General features: G+C 37.3%; 1 protein-coding gene across 1 annotated transcript in view; it reads right to left on the bottom strand.

Moving 5' to 3' along the window:
* The window catches only part of THSD7A (thrombospondin, type I, domain containing 7A), a 306,380-nt gene that overhangs the window by 52,707 nt on the left and 228,079 nt on the right, over positions 1-25,594 (bottom strand). The window contains exons 13-14 of the mRNA XM_006834388.1: positions 22,411-22,605; positions 19,887-20,150 (exon numbers count right to left, since the gene is read on the bottom strand). Of these exons, the coding sequence (XP_006834451.1) occupies positions 19,887-20,150; positions 22,411-22,605 (459 nt within the window). The remainder of the gene's footprint in view (positions 1-19,886; positions 20,151-22,410; positions 22,606-25,594) is intronic.

Below are 25,594 nucleotides of genomic sequence, written 5' to 3'. Positions count from 1 at the left end.
ATTGGCAAATTTAAAAAAGAACCAATATGTAAGTATTAACTTCTTTTATTGTGAGTAAATCAGATCCCATTTAAATTAAAAAAATAAATTAATTCCATAAACTTGTTTCCAAACAGGCTTGCATGGAAGCAGTGCTAAATTTCTAGGCAATTTGTTATAGAGTAGTTCCCAGGGTTACCTCAAATTACCCAAGGCACGCATTCTCTCTCTGGATATTATGATACAGCTCATCTGGGATAGGTTATATAATTTGGGGGGGGGATAATATGTTTTCTTAAGTTTATTAAGCGCCCCATCTTTTATAAATGCCATTTTTATTGAGATAATTGCAGATCACATGCAATTGTAAGAAATACTACAGAAGTCACTCATACAGTTTCCCTTGATGGTAACTATAATAGAATTTGAACTAGGATATGTTGTTGTTGTTGTTGTTAAGTGCTACTAAGTCAGTTTCAACTTATAACTACCCTGGATCAGGTTTCCGAGGAGCAGATGGTGAGTTTGAACCACTGACCTTGTTCTGCAATGGCACACCAGGACTCTATTGATCAAATCCATTAATTTTATTTAGGTTTTCCCAGTTTAACTGTACTCATTTGTTTGTGGAACTTTAGCAAACACACTTGTAAGGCTAAAGAAAGAACCAACAAAATCTGAAAGAGAAGTAGATTTGTGGTATTCCTTCCTATATATTATCTATTACAATCTTCCTGAAGATATATGTTCCGCTCTGAAGTTTAGCACTTGGTTACTAAACAAAAGGCCTGTGGTATGTAGCCACCAGCAGCTCTGTGGGAGATAAGATCTGGTGGTCTGCTCCTTTAAAGACTATTTTTGTTGTTGCTAAGTGCCATCAAGTCAGTTCTGATTCATAGAGACCCTGTATAAGTTTTATAAGGAGTGGCTGGTGAGCTTGAACTGCCGAACTTGTGGTTCAAACCGACCTTGAAGTCCAGCGCATTTAACCCGCAGTGTGACAGCAGGATTCCTTTAAAGATTACCTCCAAGGAAACCTGATAGGGAAATTTCACTCTGATTTATAGAGTTGCTGTAAGTCTGACTCAACTCCATAGCACACAACAACAACTTACACAACAGGGAAGACAATGGTGGTTCCATGTAGGATTCTTTTCTTCCAAGTGGAAAAACTGGGTTTGATTTTCAGCCCATGCAAATTATGTGCAGTCACTACCCATCTGCTGTTGCTATGATGCTGAAAAGGTTTCATAAGATGGACTAGGAAGAAAGGTCTGGTGATCTTCTTCTGAAAATCAGCCAGTGAGAACCCTATGGATCACCAGGCTCTGAACTGCAATCAGTCATGGGATGCCACTGGACCTTACACATGTGGTCAACTGATTTCCGAAAAGCACCCAGTTCATTGTGCATGTGGTGACACTGATGGCAGGTAATGTAAAAGTGCACCTCTCAGAAATCTGAAGCAGTGACTATTCACTTACTGAACACAGTTAGGACATGAACACCACAGAACTCTTCATTGTGCTCTGTTCCAATCACTACCCATCCTCACAAAGACAACCACTATACTGACTTCTCAAAAAATGTCGTTTTCATTTCTTTTTTGAAATTATGTAACTGGACTTACACCATACACTCTTTTGTTTCAACCTTCCTTCACTCAGTTTTGTGGTGTGTTATTCATCCGTATTGCTAGCTATTCATCTATATATTGCTGCATGCCATCGAAGATTGCTCACTAATATTGTTCATTTACATCGGCCTGTTGTTATTTTATTGTAGCATTTTATTTTATTGATTGGTTCTGTGAGGTGGGATTCAAAAGTTCATGGTTGAAGTCTGTTACTCTTTAAATTCCATGTTTTTCCCATGAGCTTTTTGAATTTGATTTGATGATATTTTTATTGTTGATGGTTCACTCATCAGGAGGGATCAGTCCCTGGAGAAGGACATCATGCTTAGTAAAATAAAAAGGGTCAACACAAAACAAGATATTCTCACCCAATGACTGGAACATTGGGCTTAAACACAGCAATGATTGTGAGGATGGTACAGGACCAGTGGCATTTTGTTCTGTTGTAAGAACAAAATACTCTGTTGTTCTGGGTCTCTATGAATAGGAACTGACTTGACAGCACCTAAAAATGAGCCTTTGGGTAGTTTTAAGTTTGGAGGAATCCATGCTGTTATGCTCATTCAAAAACATGCCTTTTGGTGAACGTATATATTGATTACTGTTAGGTATATTTTTAGGAGTGATATGAAAAGTATAACTATTATGCCATGGTAGCGTAGTGGTTACGAATCGGGCTGTGAACCGCAAGGTCAGCAGTTCGAAACTACCAGCGGTTCCGCGGGAGAAAGATGAGGCATTCTGCTCCCGTAAAGATTAACAGCCTCGGAAACCCTGTGCAGGGTCGCTATGAGTCGGAACCGACTCCACGGCACATAACAACAACAACAACAACAATTATAACTGAAGTATGAAATGGAATTTTTTTAAAGTTAGATCACAAATTTAGAATAAAATGATAGTCTTCAATAGGTGTGGGTCCTGGTGTGGCTCTGTGGGTTAATGTGCTGGACTGCAAGGTCAGTTTGAACCACAAGGTTGGCTGTTCAAGCTCACCAGCCGCTCCTCAGAAACTCTATTCAGGGTTGCTATGAGTCAGAACCAATGCCAAAGCACTTAACAACAACAACAAATGCTTTTGGAGGACATATGTGCAAACTGTCATTCTGTTGCCTGTGTAACTTGGGGGACTTGCTAAGGTTTACTTTACAATGTATTGCTGATATTGGAGAAAGCTACTGGAATATTGACAATGATCCAGAGGAAATACAAACAAAAGATTGAAAGAGTACTTTATAACAGGGTCACTATGAGTCAGAATTTACTTGACAACACTTAACAACAACAACATCAATTCTTCAAATATATTGCAGTGATTTCCCTAAACCTGATGTTTTTGTTGCTGTTAAATGCCGTGGAATTGGTTTGGACTCATAATGACCCTGTATAGAGTTTCCAAGGAGCAGCTGGTGAGCACTACCAGCCACTGACGTTATGGTTGGTAGTGCGGATACTACAGTGCCATACCTGTAGACACTTTGATTAATTACAGCTTCAAATAGGGAAGCAATTCTCCTCTCACCATTTTCAGCTGAGCTACATTTCAATCCTCCACTCTCATTCCTACACAGCAGCAGCAAATGAATTCATATAGAATAGTATTAGATGCCTAATCACGACCTCCTGACTGGACTAGAATAAGTTAATAGTTAAATAAGAAGTTAATAGTTCAATAAATAGAATGAAACTATACAACTATCTAAAGTCATTTCCAAATCAATGCCACTCTGTGACCTCATTATTTAATAATACTTATAAAAGTTCATGAGTTGAAAAAACTCTATTATTTATAAATATTATCAATGGCTTTGGCAAAATCATACTATTATTATACAAGATATGATACTGAAATATACATAAAAGTGTGTCATTCTTCCCCCTTTGTAAACTGCAAAATGACTGTCAAGAGCAAACATCTAACTTTTTATTATTCAGTATCTGTAATGGAAAATGCATTCACATACTCTTTCCTGCCATTACTTCACAGAGAAATGAATAAATTGAAGTTCTTCCTTCCATTTTTGTCTGTTGAATTATTATGGCGTGTTAGTGAGATTTAACATGTATGACTTCAGACTGAGCCAGATTACATTATAAAGGAAGAACATATAAAACTTTGATGTCTGATTTTCCAATAGAACATTCCAGAGAATATCTATTAAACTGCTAAAAGATACAAATTGGGCCTTGAGATAAAGACAGAACTGTAAGAGTGCATTGCTTAGCAGCCCCTTTTTATTTTCCAATGTGTAACAACATTCAATAATTGCCCATCATGTTTCTCTAGCATCATTAAAATCCTTCATGCTACTAGTGAATGCTGGGTAAGCATTACCCTGCCTTCTCTGCTCAGATCATTAACACCAAACAACATGAGGGGAAGAGAGAGCAACATTTGCAGCATTTTAATGACACATAAACTGATACTATCTTCTAGCAATTCCTGGTTTCTGAGGAATGTTGGAAATAAAATAAATGACTTCACAATTAAGAGTGCTAAAACTTTTGACAGTTCATGACTGATTTCAACACATGGAAAAAAAAAATCAAGTTCCTGACTTCTGATCATATATTTTTTTATATATCTACTCTGAATGTTGCTTTCAAGTTGGGATGAATACAAATCAGCAAGGTAAACGTGGCAAGCAGTGGACATACTGCCTTTGAGATAGATCCAATTACCTCATTTATATGAGTTAAGAAAGTACAAATAATGTTACTTTCCACAATCTTCACAATTACTAAATTGGGTTTTTGAAAGGTGCACTGCTGATGGATTAAACCAATGATATTGAAGAAAAAAAGGTAAATATTGGTTGGTTTTGATTTACAGTGGTGAGAATGAGTGACTTAGGCACTCTATGTGAAACATCTGGATTAGTCTCAAAATTGAACTCAGAAACCTCTCCTACTGGATAGAGACTAGAAATGAGAAAATCTATCTTGACTTTTATCTATGGTTGGCCTCATAGGTTTGAGAAAAATGAAAACCAAAATCATTTTTTAAAGTTCCCAAAGTATAATCTTCAGCAATTATATATTAAGAAGAGATCATTTGATAACCTTGGGAAGACAAAATTCTATGTATGTATTCAAACTCCAATATTTCAATGTTTGCCCAAATTTACATTTTCAATACATGAAAAATGATAAATACGTACTGTGCAAATAAATCTCATAGCAAAGTATACAGGTAAATGTATAAAAGATGCTGTTTTAATTTTAGTTTTATGTATACTAATTTGTTTTATGTAAGTATGGCAACCTATCTCTTCATAATTGGTAAGTACTTAAAGATTTTCTCAGAAAATCTCAAAATCAATATGCATGGCTACCAAAATACAAAAATGTGGGGATAATTACTTAGATTAAATTATTCTCAAATTTAACATATACTGTTTTAACTAACACACTATTAAAAATCAGATTCAAGTCCTGCAAACTCACTTTGACAACGGCATTGCAAATAATACAAATATGTATTTGACAATCTATTCAAATTGTGAAAGGGAAATAATGGGAAATATTTTCATTTTAAAACACATTGTTGTTGTTGTTGTTAAGTGACGTCGAGTCAGTTTTGACCCACAGCGACTATGTAAAGGGTTTCCAAGGAGTGGCTGGTGAGCTTGAACCGCAAACCTTGCTGTTCAAACCAACTTTGCAGTCCAACGCATTAACCCACAGCACAATTATAATGCTTTGTTTTGAACTTGATTCAAGTTGGGGAACGATTCTTTCAATTACTGAAAATCTTGTAATAGTATATGATTTTGAAAGTGTGATCTTTTAATATTAGTTCCTTGGCTGCCAGTAAAAGGTTCAACAAAAGTTTTAGAAACAAGCTATGTGGTCAGTTAGAAAACTGCAGCATTCATTATACTAGGTTAAACAGGTCTTGTTAGCCTATGCTTTCACTATTTTGCTGATAAGGATTATGAATATCTAGGAGGATGATTGGTGTGGCACAGTAGGGTAAGCATTGGATTGCTAACCATGTGATGTTGTTGTTGTTGTTGTTGTTGTTATACAGGGTTTCCGAGGGTGTACATTTTTACGGGAGTAGAAAGCCTGACCTTTCTCCCGCGGAGCAGCTGGTAGTTTCGAACCACTGGCCTTAAGGTTCGCAGCCCGATTCGTAACCACTTTGCTACCAGAGCTCCTTTAGTTTAAATCCCTTGAGAACCCCATACAGGGTCCCTCTGAGTCCTCAGACACTGCATTTTAAGAATATTTATTGAGTTTTTTGACATCTTTCTGGACCAGTGAGAATAATTCTTTTCTGTTAAAATTATAACTCAGTACAATTGAATTTGAAGTGTCCGAATGGCTGAAGGTTTGAGTTCACCTGAAGACACCTTGAAAAAAAGGTTTGGTGATCTTCAGTCCTCGAGAACCCTAGAGTGCACAGTTCTATATACATGGATTTGCTGAGTTGACATCCAATTTCTATAAGTGAATTCATGTTATGAGCCATATTTAAAAAAAAAACATTTTTAAAAATGTTAATTTCCAAATATGAATGAAAATACACACACACAGAGGGATTGATTCAATTATGTTAAAATGAGGGCAAATTTACATACAAAATGAGGCAGATAGGAACTGTTTGTGTGGCACTGCAGGATAATGCGCTGAACCACAAGGTTAGTGTGAGCCACAAGGTAAGCAGTTCAAACCCACCAGTGATTCCATGGAAACCCTATACAGGGTCACTATGAGTTGGAATTGACTCAACAGTACATAACAACAACAACAACAACAACAACAAAGGAGTTGTTTGTAAAGTCAGATGTTTGTAGCATGGGGAACTTTAAAACTATGTTTTGTATTTGGAAAATTTTATTAATTTCAAAGAAATACATATTTGCATTCACACAGTTTGTAACTTCATGAGCTGTGACACCTTCTAACAATTAATGAATAAATTTGCAATATCAGTGAAACCACCATGAATATTTAACTCCAAAGGTATTTAGCTGAAGTTAGTATTATCCCATCCTAGTATGGCACTGTAGGATAAGTGCAGGATTATAAGGTCAGTTTGAACCATAAGGTTGGTGGTTCAAACTCACCAGTAGCTCCTTGGAAATCTTACACTGGAATGCCATGGGTCAGAACCGACTTGATGGAACTTAACAACAACAAAAATGAGATTAGAAGCAAGGAGGCATCAGAGGCCAATTAGTAACAGAATGAGGAGTAAAAGACAGTGGTAGAAATTTTAAGTAAAGGCAAAGTTTGCATGTCTTCATTAAAAAAAAAAAAAAAAAAGAAGTTTTGTTTATATTGTTAAGTGTTGTTGAGTTGGTTCTGACTTATAGCGACCCTATATAGACTTTCTAAGGAATAATGGTGGGTTTGAACTGTGGACCTTGTGGTTAACAGTCCAGTGCTTATCCTAGAGTGCTACATCAGGGCCTTGAGTATTGTTTAGTGTTGAAAATAATGAATTATTACTTTTTTGCAGTTAAAATTATCTTAAGCAGTGGAACACTTCTTCCTAAAGCTTAAAAAAGTCCCATAAGTAAATGGAATATATTGGAGCCCCTGTTTGGCAGTCTGGCCTGAGGGACTCCATGAAGCCCAGTTTGAAAACCATGCTATAAAGTCATAGATGAGTTGAAGTGTCAGGGATTTGGTGTCTGCAGAAGTCAAGAATAATGGCAGATGCTTTTCCATCACTCGTGACATGAATGATAGTTGTAAGAATTATCAGAACTAAAGTTTCTCCCCTATCACCTTCATTATACTCCCTTAGGGAGCCTGAGAAAGAATATCTCGGGTCTCCACTCCTTATTTAAATTTGACCTTAGGCAATGCTTTCTTTGTATACTCAACTATTCTTCCCAGCTCTTTTCCTCCTTTTCCAGGCTCTTTAAACTTGTAAGCAGTAACCTCTCCAAAAACTTCTCCCTCATCCTCTGCCAGTCTTTTTCATTTAAAAGGAAAGGATCTCAATTATAAATATCTGCAAAATGTTAGCCATACATGTGCTATCAAAGGAGACATTTAAATTTTTAATTGGATAGTGAATAAATTCCATCAGTTGTAAAATCCTTTCAGAAATTTAGGACTCTAATTTCAGGTTGTTAACAAAGCTATTTATTTCTTCTTCTTCCCCTTTTTAAATATGTTTTTCTCAAATATGAGAATTTACTAAAATAGGCACCAATTTCTCATTAAATTTTGTTTCTAATTAATTTTTAACATTGTTGTTGTTGTTAAGTGCTGTCAAGTTAGTCCTGACCCAAAGTGGCCCTATATAGGATTTCTGAGTAGCAGCAGGTGAGCTTGAACTGCAGACCTTGTGGTTCAAACTGACTTTGCAGTCTAGCGCATTAACCTACAGCACCATACCGGACTCCAATAAAAATATATATATTAAACCACTATCTTCTGTACAGTTTCATTACAAAAAGTAATATATTTCAATTATATTAGGGTTGAATGGTCATGTGACTTATCCTGAGAACCTACTCTACCATATAGATATTTCCATTAGTGTACCCTGAGTTATACATAATGTCTTAAAAGCACATGCTCTTAAATTTAAATCTCTTTATAAATTGAGAGACTGAATATTTTCAATTCAGTTGGGCACTTATACCACATGACATCCAGAATATATTCCTATTCTAACTTTTAATGATGGTTCTTTACTGTTTCCACAAGTTCTAAAAGAAAGCAATGCTATACCTATGGCATGTGCAGTAGGGTCTCTGACAGATAAGGCAGCACTTGACATTTGCTATTACTTGCATCAATTGTTGTTAGGTGCCATGGAGTCAGTTCCAGCTCACAGCAACCCTGTTCAGGGTTTCCAAAGAACAGCTGGTGGGAACCACTGATCTCGTGGTTGGCAGCCCAGTGATTAACATACAACACCACACTAAGACTCCTGTAGCAGTTAGATATGGTCATTTAAACATTCCGTCTGCTCTGAAATCATTTGTATCATGATTGTATCAAGTTGATATAGACCACAACCACTTATGCTATTAGGCAATAATGTTAAATGTTTCCACATTAATTGAAGTTCTAATGTGACACTGGTGAGTAAACACTGGACTGCAAACCACAAGATCAGCCATTCAAACTCACCAGTTGCTCCTAGGAAACCTTATATAAATAGGGTCACTATGAGTCAGAAATGACTTGACACTTAACAGCAACAACTAACCGCAAGGTAGACAGTTCAAACCCACCAGATATTCTTCAGAAACCCTGGATATGATGGCTGTGAATCAGAACCACGACACATTAACAACAACAATAAGTGCTTATTTGTTTTTAAGAGTTGTTGAGTCAATTTAATTCATAGCTACCCTGTATAGGGTTTCCAAGGAGTGGCTGGTGAGTTTGACCCACTGATCCTGCAGATCAAACTGACTTTATCTCTTATCTCTACTTATCCTACAGTGCCATACCAGGACTCTAGAAACTTATAATATGTAAATATTACAGTAAATGCCTTTTTAAACTAGTACTCCAGTGTAAAGTGCCATTGAAGCAAAACTTAAGAAACAGGAGCACTTTTGGATGACAAAAAGGGTTTTTCAAAATCAGACTTTCATGGACACACTTTGCATCCCACAGATGCTTTCAAAACTGATTGCTAAAGCCATTCATTAATGTCCAGAGGTTCTCTGTAATCCATTCCTAAACACAGTAGGCAAAAAGGGAAATTATTAAAGATCCAATACTAACCACTGTATCTTTTACAATTATTATTAAGGAGAGATTAATCTTACACTAACAAGGCATAAGACAAACTATTCTGAATTACTCAGTTGTGACTACAATTAATACACAAACGGAATTAATTAAAAAGATCAGGCTGCTAATATCAAGGTCAACAGTTTAAAACTACCAGTGGTTCCACAGGAGAGAGAGGAGGCTTTCTGCTACCATAAAGATTTACAGACTCGGAAACAGGGTCTCTATGAGTTGGAACTGACTCCACAGTACCAGCAACAACGTGACCTCCAAAATATTACTGCTATCTGAATGCCAGAGTGATGATCAAATGGTAGCACAAGGCCCTGATCATTTTTGTGCCATTGGATCAAGATTACTAAGCACATGATGTAAAATGTACACAGCACTCTAAGGTAGCATTGTAGTCTATTTATCACTATTTATCTAGGCAAATAAGCCTAGGGCACTTTTTTATTTCTCTAGCGCAACTAAAAAGGATCCTCTTTCTCACAATGCAACTGAGTAATATTTGACAAATAAACTGATTTATGTAATCTTATGATTTTAAGGTTTTTTCTTTTAAATATCAAAAGTGCTATAACCAAATTTTGAAAACTGTATTGGGTGTTTTCATAATTGCCAAACATTGGAAGCAATCGAGGTGCCCTCTATTAGGTGACTGGATAAACAAACTTTGGTGGTGGTAGTGTTGTAGAGTCAGTTCTGGGTCATAGTGAGCCTGTATAGGGTTTCTGAGGCTATAGATCTTTATGGGAGCAAAAACCCCTCAGCTTTCTCTGGCAGACTAACAGGTTGATTCGAACTAATGACCTTGAGGTTAGCAGCCCAGTTTGTAATCCACTATGATACCAGGGTTCCTTAAACAAACTGTGTCACATCCAAACATATATAACAATATTCAATGACAAAAAGAAACAAGCTATTAAATCATAAAAAGACAGGGAGGAATTTTAAATGCACATTGCTAAGTTAAAGGAGCCTGCCTGAAATAGCTATATACTGTGATTCCAACTATATGACATTATAGAAATGGCAAACTACAGAATTTCCTTGGCAATATTATGACTCTCTATTTTCAAGAGGAAGGAGATCTGCTAGCACACATGGTTAAGTTCTTGGTTCCTAATCAGAAGGGTAGTAGCTTGAAACCATCCAGCAACTCCATGGAAGACAGACCTGGTGTTCTGCTTCCAGAACATTAGAGCCAAGAAGGCCTCATGGGTCACTTCTACTCTGTCACATGGGGTTGCTATAACTGACATTTAACAACAATAGCAACATTTTTAAAAGGGATTAGAGAAATTCAGAGGTGAATTCCTGCAAAAAAAAAAAAAGTCAACCAAGATCCTGCCATCTGCAGTTTTGCAAATGTTATAAGTCCATCAGAAAATACCTTAAATGTACCCCCTATTTGTTGTGTTTACCTTTATTAACATTTGGAAATATCTATTTGGAGTCAGGGTATATTGGCAGGCTAGCTTGTTATCATGTCTTCCTGTTTTACACACTATATTTCTGTCATTAATAAACCTCTTTGTTTTTACTTTGAATAGAGTGGATAGTCTTTTTCCCTACAACAACTTTGGAGTCAGAAGTGAGATCCAAATTATGGTTTATTTTGGTAGCACCCAAAATCCAAAGAAGAGGAGTCCTGGTGTGGCGCTGTGGGTTAATGTGCCAGACTGCAAAGCTATTTGAACTGCAAGGTCGGTGGTTCAAGTTCACCAGTTGCTCCTAGGAAACCCTATACAAGGTTGCTATGGGTCGGAACCAACTCAGTGGCACTTAACAACAAGTATCCAAGGAAATTGAGCTATGGATCCAGTGGTGTTGTTTGGGCTCAACTTTTTCCATGGATCTTTGGTTGCTAACTAGTGACTATCTCTTGGATCTTTCAACTCTGCTTTGTTGCATCTGAGGTTCAATCAAGTTTTAATTATTGACTTATTTTCATTGTCATTAATTTATTTTTATTTGACCAAGCTTTCTTTGTGTTGAATTTCTATTGGAGGTAATTGGACCTGTTGGGTCTTGGTTTAGTCATGGAAGATAATTTTGCTTTCAAAGAGCTCTGACTCACCATAAGCCATAAAATTTTGGGGGCTGAAAAAGCAAAATATTTCCCAAATCCTTTGGTATCTCCCCCATGGAGACTACTGAATCTTTGAAAAAACTGAAAGCAGTACTATCTTTGGGTATTTGTGAGCTTTCTGTTCCTTCTATTGGGACGCTGTCCTTAACATCTTCTGCCCACAAGTTAAGGTTTAAAATTTTGAAATTTTGTAGAGCTCATATCTCAAATCCTTTTGGATTTTGATACAAATTTGATACCTAAAAGTCACGTTCCTATCTGGTTTGTGTGATTGTTCAGTCTAACAGGGAAATGGATGACAACTAATACAGAATTGGGGATTATTTGTCCAGGGACTCCTGTACAAATTATAAACAAGCCATATATCAGCTATTTGTTTCTTTTTTTATTTTGGAGTCCTGTTGTGGCACTATAGGATAAGCACTGGACCACAAAGTCAGTTGAGCCATAAGGTAGGTGGTTCAAACTCATCAGCCATTCCATGGAAACCTATACAGGGTCTTTATGAGTTGGAATTGACTTGAAGGCACTTAACAACAACAACAGCAACAACATTTCAAAGTACTTTCTAATTGAAGAAAGTTGTATGTTTAAAATCTCAAATAAGGGATTAGGTTCTTAGTTGGCAAGGCCTCTAACTGGCAGAATGAATTAAACTTAAAAAGAATAAAAGCTAATACTCAACAACTTTCATAAGTAAGCCTAGATATACTTTTATAAGGTTGTTGATTTGAAGTTCCTAATTAAAAATAATTTCAGATTTCAGCGATAAATTAAAACATTTTAAAACAATGAGTTTCTCTCTCTTTAGGAATTTGTTCTATTTAATACTCAGTTTTAATAAAAGTCTAATTAAAATCACTCAATTTAACAATCTGGCAAAGAATAAGGTTATATCTGATTTTTCTGCAAAGAATTACTGTACACATTTAAGGAACTGTTTGCTTATTTTATGTGAATAGATGTAGGGTTTTTTTGTTTTTGTTTGTTTCATTTTGAGTCTGAGTCACCATATGTTTTAAAGAGCCATAATTAACATTTGCTGATTTTCCTTTCATAAGATAGACTTTTAAGTGAAAAAAACAGAAGGCTTCTTGTGAGTTAATAAGAAAAGATAAACTATAGAAACATACTTCAATAATTGTTTTTTAATATATATGCTTAAACTCATTTCTAACACTTTTATGTCATCTACTGGTCTTAGAAACTAAGTTAATAAACATGCATTATAATAAAATTTATAGCCTCTTATTTATATGCAACCAAAAAGTTTACCTCTTTAAGGGACTTCAAAAAGTTCGTAGACAAATGAAATGACAAGATAATGGAATTTTCAAAGAGATTTTTGAAGCTGCCTCATGTTGTGTTGGTGTTGGCAGTATCTGCCACAAAGAATTACATTAAAAAATATTTTTCACAAAGTAAAGAAAGTTATCCACCACTTGTCTCTCAGTTTGCCGGGCTGTGGTGGTTTGTGAGTTGCTGTGATTCTGGAAGCTATGCCATGGGTATTTTATTTAAATACCAACAGGGTCACTCATGGCGGACAGACTTCAGATGAGCTTCCAGATGACAACAGATTAGGAAGAAGGAGAGACAAACTACTTGTGAGAATTTAGTCATTGAAAATCTTATGAATAGCAAAGAAACACTGATAGATATTGTGCTGGAAAATGAGCCCCTTAGGTTGGAAGGCACTCAAAATGTGACGGGGGAAGAGATGCCACCTCAAAGTAGAGTTGACTGTGATGATGCAAATGAAGTAAAGCCCTCGGGACCTTCATGTGCTGATGAGGCACAACTTAAAATGAAGAGAAAAAGCTGTAGGCATCCATTAATAATCGGAACATGGAATGTGAGAAGTATGAATCTAGTAAGATTGGAAATTGTCAAAAATGAATTGAATGCAGAAACATCAATATCTTAGGCATCAGTGAGCTGAAATGGACGGGTACTGGCCATTTTGAATCTGACAACTACATGGTTTATGGTACTGGGAATGATAAATTGAAGAGGAATGGTGTTATACACATTGTCAAAAAGAACATATCATGATCTGTCATGAGGTTCAACGCTGTCTGTGATAGGATAATATCATGAACCTAGAGGGAAGACCAAGGAGCTCTGGTAGAATAGTGGCTACGAATAGGGCTGCAAACCTTAAATCAGCAGTTTGAAACTGCCAGCTGTTCCGTGGGAGAAAGATAAGGCTTTTTGCTCCCGTAAAGATTTATAGCCTCAGAAACCCTGTGCAGGGTCGCTATGAGTCGGAACCGACTCAATGGCACATAACCACCACCACCACCACAGGGAAGAGCAGTTAATACCACTATTATTCAAATTAACACACCAACCACTAAAGCCAGTGAGGATGAAATAAAAGAATTCTAACAACTTCTTCAATCTGAAACTGACCAAACATACAATTAAGATATATTGATAATCACTGATGATTGGAATGCAAAGGTTGTAAACAAAGAGGAAGATCAGTAGTTGGAAAATATGACCTTTGTGTTAGAAATGATGCTGGAGATTGCATGATAAAATTCTGCAAAACCACTAATTTGTTCATCTCAAATACAAAGTCCATGAGAGCCAAAACATGACTTTGAAAATATCCCACCTAAATTTAAAGATCATCTGAAGAACAGGTTTGATACATTAGACACTAAAGACCGAAGACCAGAAGAGTTGTGGGATGACATCAAGAACATTATATAGCAAGAAAGCAAAAAGACATTAAGAAGACAAGAAAGAAGGAAAAGATCAAAATGGATGTCAGAAGAGACTCTGAAACTTGCTCTCCAGTGTAGAGATGCTAAAGCACATGGAAGAAATGAGAAGCTACAAGAGCTGAACAGAAATTTTCAAAGGTCAGCTCGAGAAGACAAAGTCAAATATTACAATGAAATGTGTTAAAATCTGGAGTTAGAAAACCAAAAGTGAAGAACATGCTCAGCATTTCTCAAGCTGAGGGAACTGAAGAAAAAAAAATCAAGCCTCGACTTTCATTATTGAAGGATTCTTTGAGCAAATTATTGACTGATTCAGGAAGCATCAATATCCCTCACCTGAATTTAGAGATCATTTCAAGAACAGATTTAAAGCATTAGACACTAACAACCGAAGCCAGAAGAGTTGCAGGAGGACATCAAGAACATCATATAGGAAGAAAGCAAAAGGTCATTAAGAAGACAAGAAAAGAGGAAAAGTCTAAATTGGATGTCAGAAGAGACTGAAACTTGCTATACAGTAAAGAGATGCTAAAATAAATGGGAGAAATGAGGAAGGAAAAGAGCTGAACAGAAAATTTCAAAGGGCAGTTCGAGAACACAAAGTCTAGTAAATGTCATGGGCAAAAACCTGGAATTAGAACACCACAAAGGAAAAATTCACTCAGAATTTCTCAAGCTGAAAGAACTGAAAAAAGAAATCAAGCCTCAAATTGCAACATTGAGAGACTCTATGGGCATAAAAAAACAGAAAACATCAAAACAAGATAGAAGGAATACGAAGTCATTGTAAAAAAGAGCATATCATCAATAGCCAATGGTACTGAAGGAAGATGTACACGGTGCACTAAAGGCACTGTCAAAGAACAAGGCTCCAGGAATTGATGGAATACAAATGGAAATATTTCAATAAACTTATGCAACACTGCAGGTACTCATTCATCTCTGCCAAGAAATTTGGAAGACAACTACCTGGCCAACTGATTGGAAGAGATCCATATTTGTGTCCATTCCAAAGAGAGGTGACCCAATTGAATGCAGAGATCATCAGACAATATCATTAGTATTACATGCAAGTAAAATTTTGCTAAAGATAATTAATAAATGACTGCAACAGTATATTGACAAGGAACTGCCAGAGGTTTAAGCAGGATTCAAAGGACAGGCAATGGGGATATGATTGCTGATATCAGATGGATCTTGGCTGAAATCAGAGAGAACCAAGAAAATGTTTACCTGTGCTTTTTTTGACTAAGCAAAGACTTTTGACTGTGTTCCATGGTGAGCTATGGGCAACATTGTGAAGAATGACTATTCCAGAACACTTAATTGTGCTCATGAGGAACCAGTACATAGAACAAAAGGCAGTTGTTCAAACAGATCAAGGGGTCACTGAATGGTTTAAACTCATGAAAGATGTTTCAGGGTTGTATTCTTTCACTATAGTCTGTATGCTGAGCAAATAATCTAAGAAGCTGGATTATATGAACAAGAGCATGGCATCAGGATTGGAGGAGGATTCATTAACAACCTGGGATATGCAGATGATACAATGTGGTTTGCTGGTAGGGAATATGACTTAAATACTTACTTTGAAGATCAAAGACTACAGCCTTCAGTATGGCTTGGACTGTATTGTAAAGACAACAAAAAACCTCACCACTGGACCAATAAATAACATCATGATAAATGGAGAGAAGATTGAAATTGTCAAGGACTTCATTTTACTTGGATCTACTATCATCATTCATGGAAACAGCAGTCAAGAAATCAAATGACGTATTGCATTAGGCAAATCTTGGGTACAACACTTCTTAAAATTGTTCATGAGCAAAGATGTCAGTTTGAGGACTAAGGTGTGCCAGATCCAATCCATGGTATTTTCAATAGTTACATATATGTATGTGAAAGTTGGAGTATGAATAAGGAAGACATAGACTAATTGATGCCTTTGGATAAGAATATTAAAAGTGTCTTGGGCTGCTAATAGAATAAACAAATCTGTGTTGGAGGGATACAGCTAGATTGCTCCTTGCAGGACAGGATGGGAGAATTTTGTTTCTCAAACTTAAGACATGTTATCAGGAGAATCTAGTCCCTTGAGGACACCATGCTAGGTAAAATGGAGAGTCTGAGAAGATCACCAAAGAGTTGGATTTGAACGGTGGCAGCAGCTATGGGCTGAAGCCTAACAAGATTGTGAGGTTGGCACAGCACCAGGCAGTGTTTCGTTCTGTTGTGCGTAAGGTTGCTATGAGTCAGAACGGACTTGAAGGCACTTAGCAACAAAAAAGTATTTTCCCCTTCCAGGAGTTGTCAAAAATATTTGAAAATTAATGTAATGACTCGAACAGACATCCCATCTCAATTATAAAACCTCCCTGTTTTGGTGCGTAGGATAAGTACTGGACTGGTAACCTCAAGGTCAGCAGTTCAAACACACTAACCATGCTCAGAAATCCTATGAGTCAGAATTGACTTGATGGCACACAACAACAACACCTAAATCAAGCACTATACAATGGTGCCAGAAATATTCCAAAAATTGTTAAGTTCACTCAAGTTGGTTCTAATTCATAATGACCCTATGTAGGGTTTCTGAGGAGTGGCTTATGTGTATGAACCACCAACCTTGTGGTTAGTAGTCTAGTGCTTATCCTACAGCATCACACAAGGACTGTATCCCAAATATTACTTGAAGTAAAAAAATATTTATAGCGCACCAACTCTTTTTTTAAAAAAAGGAAGGTTTGGATGACTGTCAATTTGTAGTAATTCTCTAATGGAAAAATAGCTTGAACAAACTATCTAAACTTTTCCCTCCCCAAACATCTGTACCTGAATTTTGTACTCCATATTTTTTATGTGGAGGGTCAGATTACCCTCAAATCACAACCCAAATGACAAACTCTAAACTGGGTACTTCCATGTTTACTTTAATAGCATATAGTAGGTCAGCACACTCTGGGAACATTAAGAATACCTTAAATATTCATATTCTCAAAGAAAGTCAACATTGATATAATCTAAACCAAATGCATTGCCATCCAGTCAGTGCCATACTGATCGCGATCCTAGTGGACAGAGCAGAGCTGCTCCAGATGCTTTCAGAACCTGTCCATCTTTATAGGAGCAGACAGCCTTATCTTTCTTCTTTGGATTGACCGGTGGGTTTGAACAGATACATTTTGGTTAGTGGCTCAATGCTTAACCCACAGCACCACTTCTACATTAGTCCAGTAGTCTAGACATTTTAAGGCAAAATAAAAGAGCTCCTCAAACACCTGGGAAGTCTATAGTCCCATAAAAGATACACATTGGATAAATTACAGAATCCTTTGAAATCTTTTTAGTTTTATGGAATTGTCAATTTAGAAAGAGATGATAGTGACATGTTTATGGAAATATTGTTATTAAATTGTTAACTGCTGTCGAGTCAATGCCAACCCATAGTGACCTGTATAGGGTTTCTGAGGAGAAACTGATGGGCTTGAACCACCGACCTTGCAGTTCCAACTGACTTTGTAGTCCAGTGCATTAATGCACAGCACCACACCAGAACTCCTATGGAAATATAACAAATGATATAGCCAATTCCACAGAGGAATAGAAAAAGCCTTTAAATTCCTTTGCCAGGCTGTACTTTAGGTTTTCTTCTATAACACATTGTCTCTTCTACAGATATATTTTGAGTTTGCCTTCCAACCTAAGAGGCTCATCTTCTAGCACTATCTGACAACGTTCCTCTGCTTTTCATAAGGGTTTCAATGGCTAACCATTCAGAAGTAGTTCACTTGTCTTCCTTCCTAATCTGTCTTAGTCTGTATGCTCCACTGATACCTGTCCACCATGGGTGACCCTGCTGGTATTTAAAATACTGGCTGTATGGTTTCCAGCATCATAGTAATACACAAGCCACCACAGTCTAACAAATTGACTGAGTAGTGGTGATAAATATGTTAGAGAAAAGGAAAATATCACATTTGACACTCCGTCATAGATTGAATGAGGCTGGGAAATTATGGGACAGAAACAGACACTAAAGTGGAAAGGCTCCCCTAGTTAACAGTATTTCTTAGATCATTTCACAATTCCCATGAAGGTTAGGTGCTGTCAATGACCAGCTTTGTCTGTATCTACCTTTCTCTAGAATCTAGCAGTGCTCTCTTCAGGCTGCGAACTGACAAAGCTAAGGGAGGAGGTCTATAGTCTTTAGGTCAATTTCAATTATTTTTGTACTTTTCCTTTTTTTAAAGGGATCAAACATTTCTGTGTCTAAAAGACAGAGTATTTTTCAAAGTTTCTGGTCTAAAAATAAACTGACTGTTAAGCGGCTTATTGAAGCACACATGCATCTAATTAACAGATCAGGGTAAAAGTGAGAATATGTGAAAGTAATTCTGAAAGCTCACAGGTGATGTTAAAAACAAATGATTATATATGCATACAAATTTTAAATGTGAGCAAACACTTTCATGCTGATTTCCAAGAGAAATACATTTTTAAAGTGATGTTCCGTTTTACATTTTACTGACTAATTATGGTTTTATAACCTCAAGAAAGGAATGACATTTACATTTTTGTTGGTACCTAGCTTGTAACACCTGCACTATTTTAATGTAGAGCCTAAAATACTCAGGTACTCTTACAGCTATTTTTCAAAATCTACTTAGTATAAATACTACACTCTGCTCCCATTTATGATTACTGATTTAAATGAAATGAATAATCTTAAACTTAACAAGGACATACATTCACCTAAAAATACTTATACAAAGAGCTGCAATATTAGAAGAACTTTGGGACAAGTTTCTGGAAATGTCTTTGTAAGTGAGGGTTTAAAAAATTCCAAATAAACATGTCAAATAAACCATTATACATTTATAGTTTGTGAATGTGAGGTGAACATAATAACTTTATGCCCTCTTTATGGGAGTCCCTAGGTGGCACAAATGGTTAAGCACTCAATTACTAGTTGAAAGGTGAATGGTCTCAACCCACCCAGAAGCTACTTGGAAGACAGGCTTGGTAATCTGCTTCTGAATATCAGTTTCAATAGAAGTTATTTCAGCAAGGTTGAAGAGTAACTGCCATATACCCTCTTCCTAGCAATTTAGCTCATACTTCTTAAGCCATCCGAACCAAGGAAGTGAAAGAAATTGGTCAGTGCTTGTAAATATGTTAAATTTATTATTCAGGCTGACCCACTATAAACTAATCTTATTCAATTATGAGAGGAGTGATGTATTAAAATGAAAAAGAATAAATATTGCTCAAAGCTGACCATATCAAGATGCAAAACTACTAGAGTTCAATACATATTCTGATCAAAGATGACCAATCATTGTTCACAAATGTTTTGCAACTAAATTAGCAGAGCATTTTCATTTTCACTTTTGGTTTAGAAAACAAAAGTGGAAACAGCTTCCTACGAGTATATGTATTTATGTGTTGATTTGCTGTTGACCATTATCAGCTCAATGGAGAACATGTAGGTGATGTTTAATTGACTTAGTTGCCAACTCTGGAAAATGAGACAAGTAGCACACAAGATCTTATTTACATATAAATGATATATAGTATGGTCCTTCATGGTATTTATTTTAGTAGAACACACTGCTCTGTAAGCCTTCAATTACCCTGTACTTTTATATACATGCATTTTATCTCCACCCACCTCCTCACCAAATAGCAAATATGTAACACTGAAAAAAATTTAGATTACCATGGCTGTTACATCTGGACGTTTCCACGAGTCTGCCATTTTGATCATAACATGCCATTGCTTGGTAACGGTATCCTTGTCCACATTCCTTGATGTCTCCTTGTACTTTCATTCCCAGTAACACTTCGACTTTACCTTCTGGTAAAATACAATCTGACCAGTTCCCCACAGGCTGTGCATTATATTTGTCACAAGGGCAATACTGAGTCTCAATCAGGGGATACAGATGAGAATTTTTACATTTGTCTTTCTTTTTACTTTTTCCTGTGGAAAAGAAAGCACCAGACAATTTATGTTGGAAAATAACACTGTTCATTTCAAGTATCCTCAAGTGCTCTATTTTCCTAAACTTGCTTTATTTTTAACCACACTCAGCAGTAATCTACAAACAAATGCTATTTCCACACCTGACAGTCTTTCTATACATTCTCTTGTTAGTACTGTGTACATGGCATTGCGGATTTTTTCTTATGTTCTGGTTTTAAAATAGCCCATGTTGCATAAGGCAGTAAGTGGTGGTGGTTGTGTGCCATGGAGTCGGTTCTGACTCATAGTGACCCTGTACAGGGTTTCCGAGGCTATAAATCTTTACGGGAGCAGAAAGCCTCATTGTTCTCCGGTGGAACAGCTGGTATTTTCGAACTGCTGACCTAGAGGTTCGCAGCCCGATTTGTAACCACTATGCTACCAGAGCTTCTAAGGCAATAAGTAGTGTGCTGTATTTGATACTCTTCAGAGGGAGTCCTGGTGTGGCACCCACCACCACCCTACTACCACTCCTCGGAAACTCTGTACAGGGTCGCTATGAATCAGAAGCAACTTGAGGGCACTTAACAGCAACAACAAAACAACAAAATGATTATGCGATTTCACTGACTGGTGAGTCTGAGTGAGTGCATGAAGGTCTTCCTTATACCATGTGCAAAAATATGAGAGGGATACTGTCACTGCCTTAGATTGCACAGCTCTTTAGTTTATTTCAAAAAACCATCGCAGAGCTAAATAGGATTAGAATTAGATTTTGGATTTACTTTTCTGATCATGAGATTGCATCTTTCAGTATTCCTGAAGAATAATCACTCTGCCATATTAGTAGTTAATGCAGGGCATTTTTAGCAATATTCAGAATGAAGACATTTTAATTCCAGAATAAAAATTATTTTAAATATAAATATTCTAAATGAATTCCTTTAAAAAGAAAAAGTCTCTTAATATTAACTTATATAAGAGCTTGATTATTTTATAATTATATAATTATACTATTGTTGTTGTTAACTGTCAACACTGCAGTTCAAACTGACTTTGCAGTCCAGTGCATTAACCCACAGAGCCACACTAGGACTCCAATTATAGTATATCTACCATGTGTATTTATTTCATAATTTGTTACACATATATTGCATTGTTATTTGTTGTTGTTAAGTGTCATCAAGTTGGTTCCTACTCAAAGAGTCCCTATTTAGGATTTCTGAGGAGCTATTGGTGGGTTTGAATACTGACCCTGTGGTTAACAGTTCAAGGCTTATCCTATAGCACCACACCCATACTATCTAAAAAAATATTAACTACATATATATTGCATATATTTATCTCTAAACTTCACTGTTGTTGTTAAGTGCCCTTGAGTCAGGTTCTGACCCATAGTGACCATCTTTAGAGTTTCCAAGGAGCAGCAGGTGAACTTGAACCGCAGGCCTCCCGGTTCAAAGTAGACTTCGCAGTCCAGCGCATTTACCAACAGTGCCACATCAGAGACTTCACTGACTACCTTAAGTAGTATTCAGAAGGTCTCATTATGACAGATAATTCATTTTATCACTTTTTAATTTGAATAGTCTGGTGTGGCGCTGTGGGTTAATGCACTAGACAACAACGTTGGTTTGAAACCCAAGATTGGCGCTTCAAGCAAAGCAGCCGTTCCTCGGAAACACTATGCAGGGTTGCTATGGGCTGGAACTGACTCAGTGAGACTTTTAACTATAACAATAACAGTCTGGAACCAATATATTTATTTTTTTTTTTGCCCATGGCAATATTTGCCCCCCAAATTTACCAGTTGCTTAGCAATACCTCTGTAATTTTTCCTATGATTGATTGCTTTTAAAATGCAGCTTTCAGATAGAGAGTTAATGTTATTTCTTCATTTTAGGAGAAGGATTAATTGTGGCTGTGACAATGAGAATAGTTTAAGAAAATGAGGCAGCAATCTTTCTTCTTCTCTCTGTAAAAACTTTGCTTCAAGCATTTCATCGTCTCTAGACAATACACTGAAAGTATTGCATAGAATGAGAGTTCAATTTTTAAGGCTTTGTTTTCTTTCTACAAAATGTGTACCTCATGTTTCTATGACCACTGACTTACATGATAACACCCATTTGAATACAAGGACATGTTAGGAATAAGTATAGCATTTATAAGACTTATCAGTGTATTTTCAAGTACACTTTCAGAACTCTGTTAGTTTGATTTTTCTTGTGTTTTTCTAACTTGACAAGAGCTGGCTTGATATCACAATTACTCTTACCAACAATAGTACGTTTTCTGGTCCTAACTGCACCACAGTCTCCATTGCATGAAGAAAACTTGGACCAGCTGGTAAACTGACAGTCGTCTTGGCAGGGGACTTGGCAGGCTTGGGTGAGGGCTGGCAAGGGGCCTGCATTTCGGAGGCATTCATGGATACCAGCCTGTCCTCCATCTTGCTTTCGACAAGTAATGGCTAAAAGAAACCCAGAAAGCTGATTATAATAAATGCAAAGTCTTGTAATTACTCTTTAATTTAGATATCTTTCAAACATTTTCTTAGATTGACAAGCAAATCCACATTTAATTTCTTATTTTTGGCAGAAATAGGATAAAAACCAAAAAAACAAACCCAGTACTGTAGAGTTTAAAGGAATCTTCTAATAATCAGCAGAAATCATTTATTTGATCCTGTAGGTGGTGGGTGGTTTTTTTGTGTTGATGTTTAAGTATCAGATAATTCTCACTGTTTTCTGTGTACAGATACACATACAAACATAATTAGCATTTAGCAGTTTCTATGATATGTTATGGAGTCTTGGTGTGGCACTCTGGGTTAATGCACTGGAACTTCAAAGTCAGTGTGAACCACAAGGTTGGCAGTTCAAGCTCACCAGCTGCTCCTCAGAAACCCTACACAGGGTTGCTGTGGGTCAGAACTGACTCGATGGCACTAACAACATATCTTGAGTTAATCTCTTTGGAGATCTAAAAGAGATTAAACAAGCAAGCAAGTAAGCAGAGATGTGGGAAGAGAGATGCTAAGCTACTTAAAGCAGAAAATCAGAGAGGCAAGGACATTTTTCCAAAACTGACAGAGACAAAAGCCTTCCTCTAGAAGTCAGCAGCTTGAACTTAGACTGTTAGCCATCTAAACTGAGAGAAAATACATTTCTGTTTGGTAAAACCACCCATTTGTGGCATTTCTGTTGCAACAATACTAAATAACTAAGACAGGAAGGTTAATGAATGTGTTTGAAACTACATTTGCATATACAGTATGTTATTTTTATTACATTGGAAGTTTATTTAGATGGCATTATAGAGGTTAATAGAGAGGGTCAGTGTCAAAGTCTACCTCCACATCAAACATGAAATTAAAAATAAAAACAGAAACTATTATCAATCTTAATTTATCATATCAAATGCATACCTTCCTTAAGTAATATGTGGATAAAAAAATGTTCAAATGATTTTAATTTATAGATATTATTCCCCTCTCCCAAATTTGTTCTATTTAATTTTTAAACCAAGAAATATGTTTGTTACTTTCTGAGCACAGATATAAAGTTGTTTTAGAGTAACCAGCTTTAAAGTAAAAAAGAGCAAGTGATACTTAAAGTTTCCTTTCTCTCTCTGCCCTAACTCCTCACCTGGTTTTACAAATAATTCATTTAGTTGATCAGGAAATAAATGAAGCATTCAAACATCAGTCTTCAAGATTAATATTCATTGAGCTAGCTTAAATGGCCTCATTCAGACTGATTTATATGGCCTTCCAAGTTTAAAGTCTATGTTGAAACTGCTGCTGATCTCTGCCCTATTAAAATTCCATCATTATGAACTAAGATGTAAGAGCCTGACATTTCGACCTTAAGAGAACTCTAGATTAGAGAACCCTTTTTGTAGCTTGATTTAATATCTGGAAATCTAGGGCTGTACACTGTTGTATGTTAAAGTATACCAATTTTAGCACTGGAAGATTTTCTCTGTGTAGGTAGACACACCAGCTACAAAATTTCAAATGTTTCTTATGCAGGTCTTATGCTAATGTAGGTAAGTACTTACCAATGTCTTAGTTATAGACGTTTCTGCACTTAGAATGCACAATTTTGGAAGGGACAAATTATTTGGATTAAAAAAAAAAGAACAAAGACCTCGGCATTTTAAAGACAGGAAAACCTACTTGAATGGACATTGGTGGTCTGTGTGAAGGTTAATGATAGGCAAAAACAAATGTACCTGAGTCTCACCAAATAGGAGAGGAATTGACTGGTGTTCATCATAACAGTCAAAATAATGGATCTCAATCCTGGCTGCACATTTTAATAATTTGAGTCGCTTTTAAAAACTATCCTTCCAGACGAGGCAACTCAGATAGGGTAGGCTCCAGGGAAAACAGGTGGAATTGCATATAGGAAACCTCTGTCTAGCAGACTGACAGCCTTTGAGCAAACACAAGATCTTATATTTCAACATTCTGAACTCGTTTTTTTGAAAGATCAAATTGCTGAGGAATTACAGGCATTTTGAACTTTTGCCTGCCTGCACAAGGCTCCCGCTCCCCGCGCCCATACCGGCAAGTGCCTCTGTCCCCTGCGGACCTTGGAGTGCAGGGCTAGAGCAACCCCATTTAGAAGGCTGCATTTCCAGAGAAAAGGAAGCATAAATTGGCAAAGCCGAACAAATAGAGAGGGATAGCGGCGTGGATATCAGGAAATTCGGGGTACCCACGGTACAGAGAGACTGAGAGAGGCATTTTTATGCCATCATCAGATACACACCCACTGAGGCCAAGGCCTGTCCGGAGGCCCAACCCGCCCACAGACTGGTCACAAAGGCCCAGGCCCAACCAAGGCCCAAATCTCCTACCTGCCGTGAGGCCCAGGTGGCCCACAGCCTGGTCGCCACCGAGGTCCAGGGCCCTCAAGGCCCAACCCGCTGCGTAGCCCGGTCGTCGAGGACCAGGGCCCCTGATGCCCAACCTGCCCTCAGCCCGGTCCCCAAGGCACAGGCCCCCCGAGGTCCAATCCTCCCAACCCGCCCACTGAGGCCCAAGCTGCCCGATGCCCAGCTGCTTGATACCCAGGCCTCCTGAGGCCCGAGCCACCCACCCGAGGCCCAAACCGCCCGCCCGAGGCCCAACCCTCCTGCAGCCTGGTCGCTGACACCCAGGCCCCCAGAGGCCTAAACCGCCCGCCCTAGGCTTAACCCACCCGCCCAAGGCTCAAACGGCCCGCCGCTGAGGCCCAGGCCCAACTGAGGCCCAAAAAAGTTACTCTGAGTTAAGCAATAAGAAGAGGGAAAAGGGAAGAACACATCCTGATCACGTCTTCCTGGAGGTAATCAGAAAACATAAAAAATTACCAAAATACATACTTAATTAATTATTAGGGCCACAGATAAACATTAAACATGTCCAAGAAGCAAAAGCAGATGACCATATCGGCAAATGTCCAGAAAAA

This window comes from Chrysochloris asiatica, unplaced genomic scaffold (genome assembly GCF_000296735.1).
Source record: "Chrysochloris asiatica unplaced genomic scaffold, ChrAsi1.0 scaffold00010, whole genome shotgun sequence".
Lineage (NCBI taxonomy): Eukaryota > Metazoa > Chordata > Mammalia > Afrosoricida > Chrysochloridae > Chrysochloris > Chrysochloris asiatica.
This window is presented reverse-complemented; position numbering and strand designations above follow the sequence as displayed.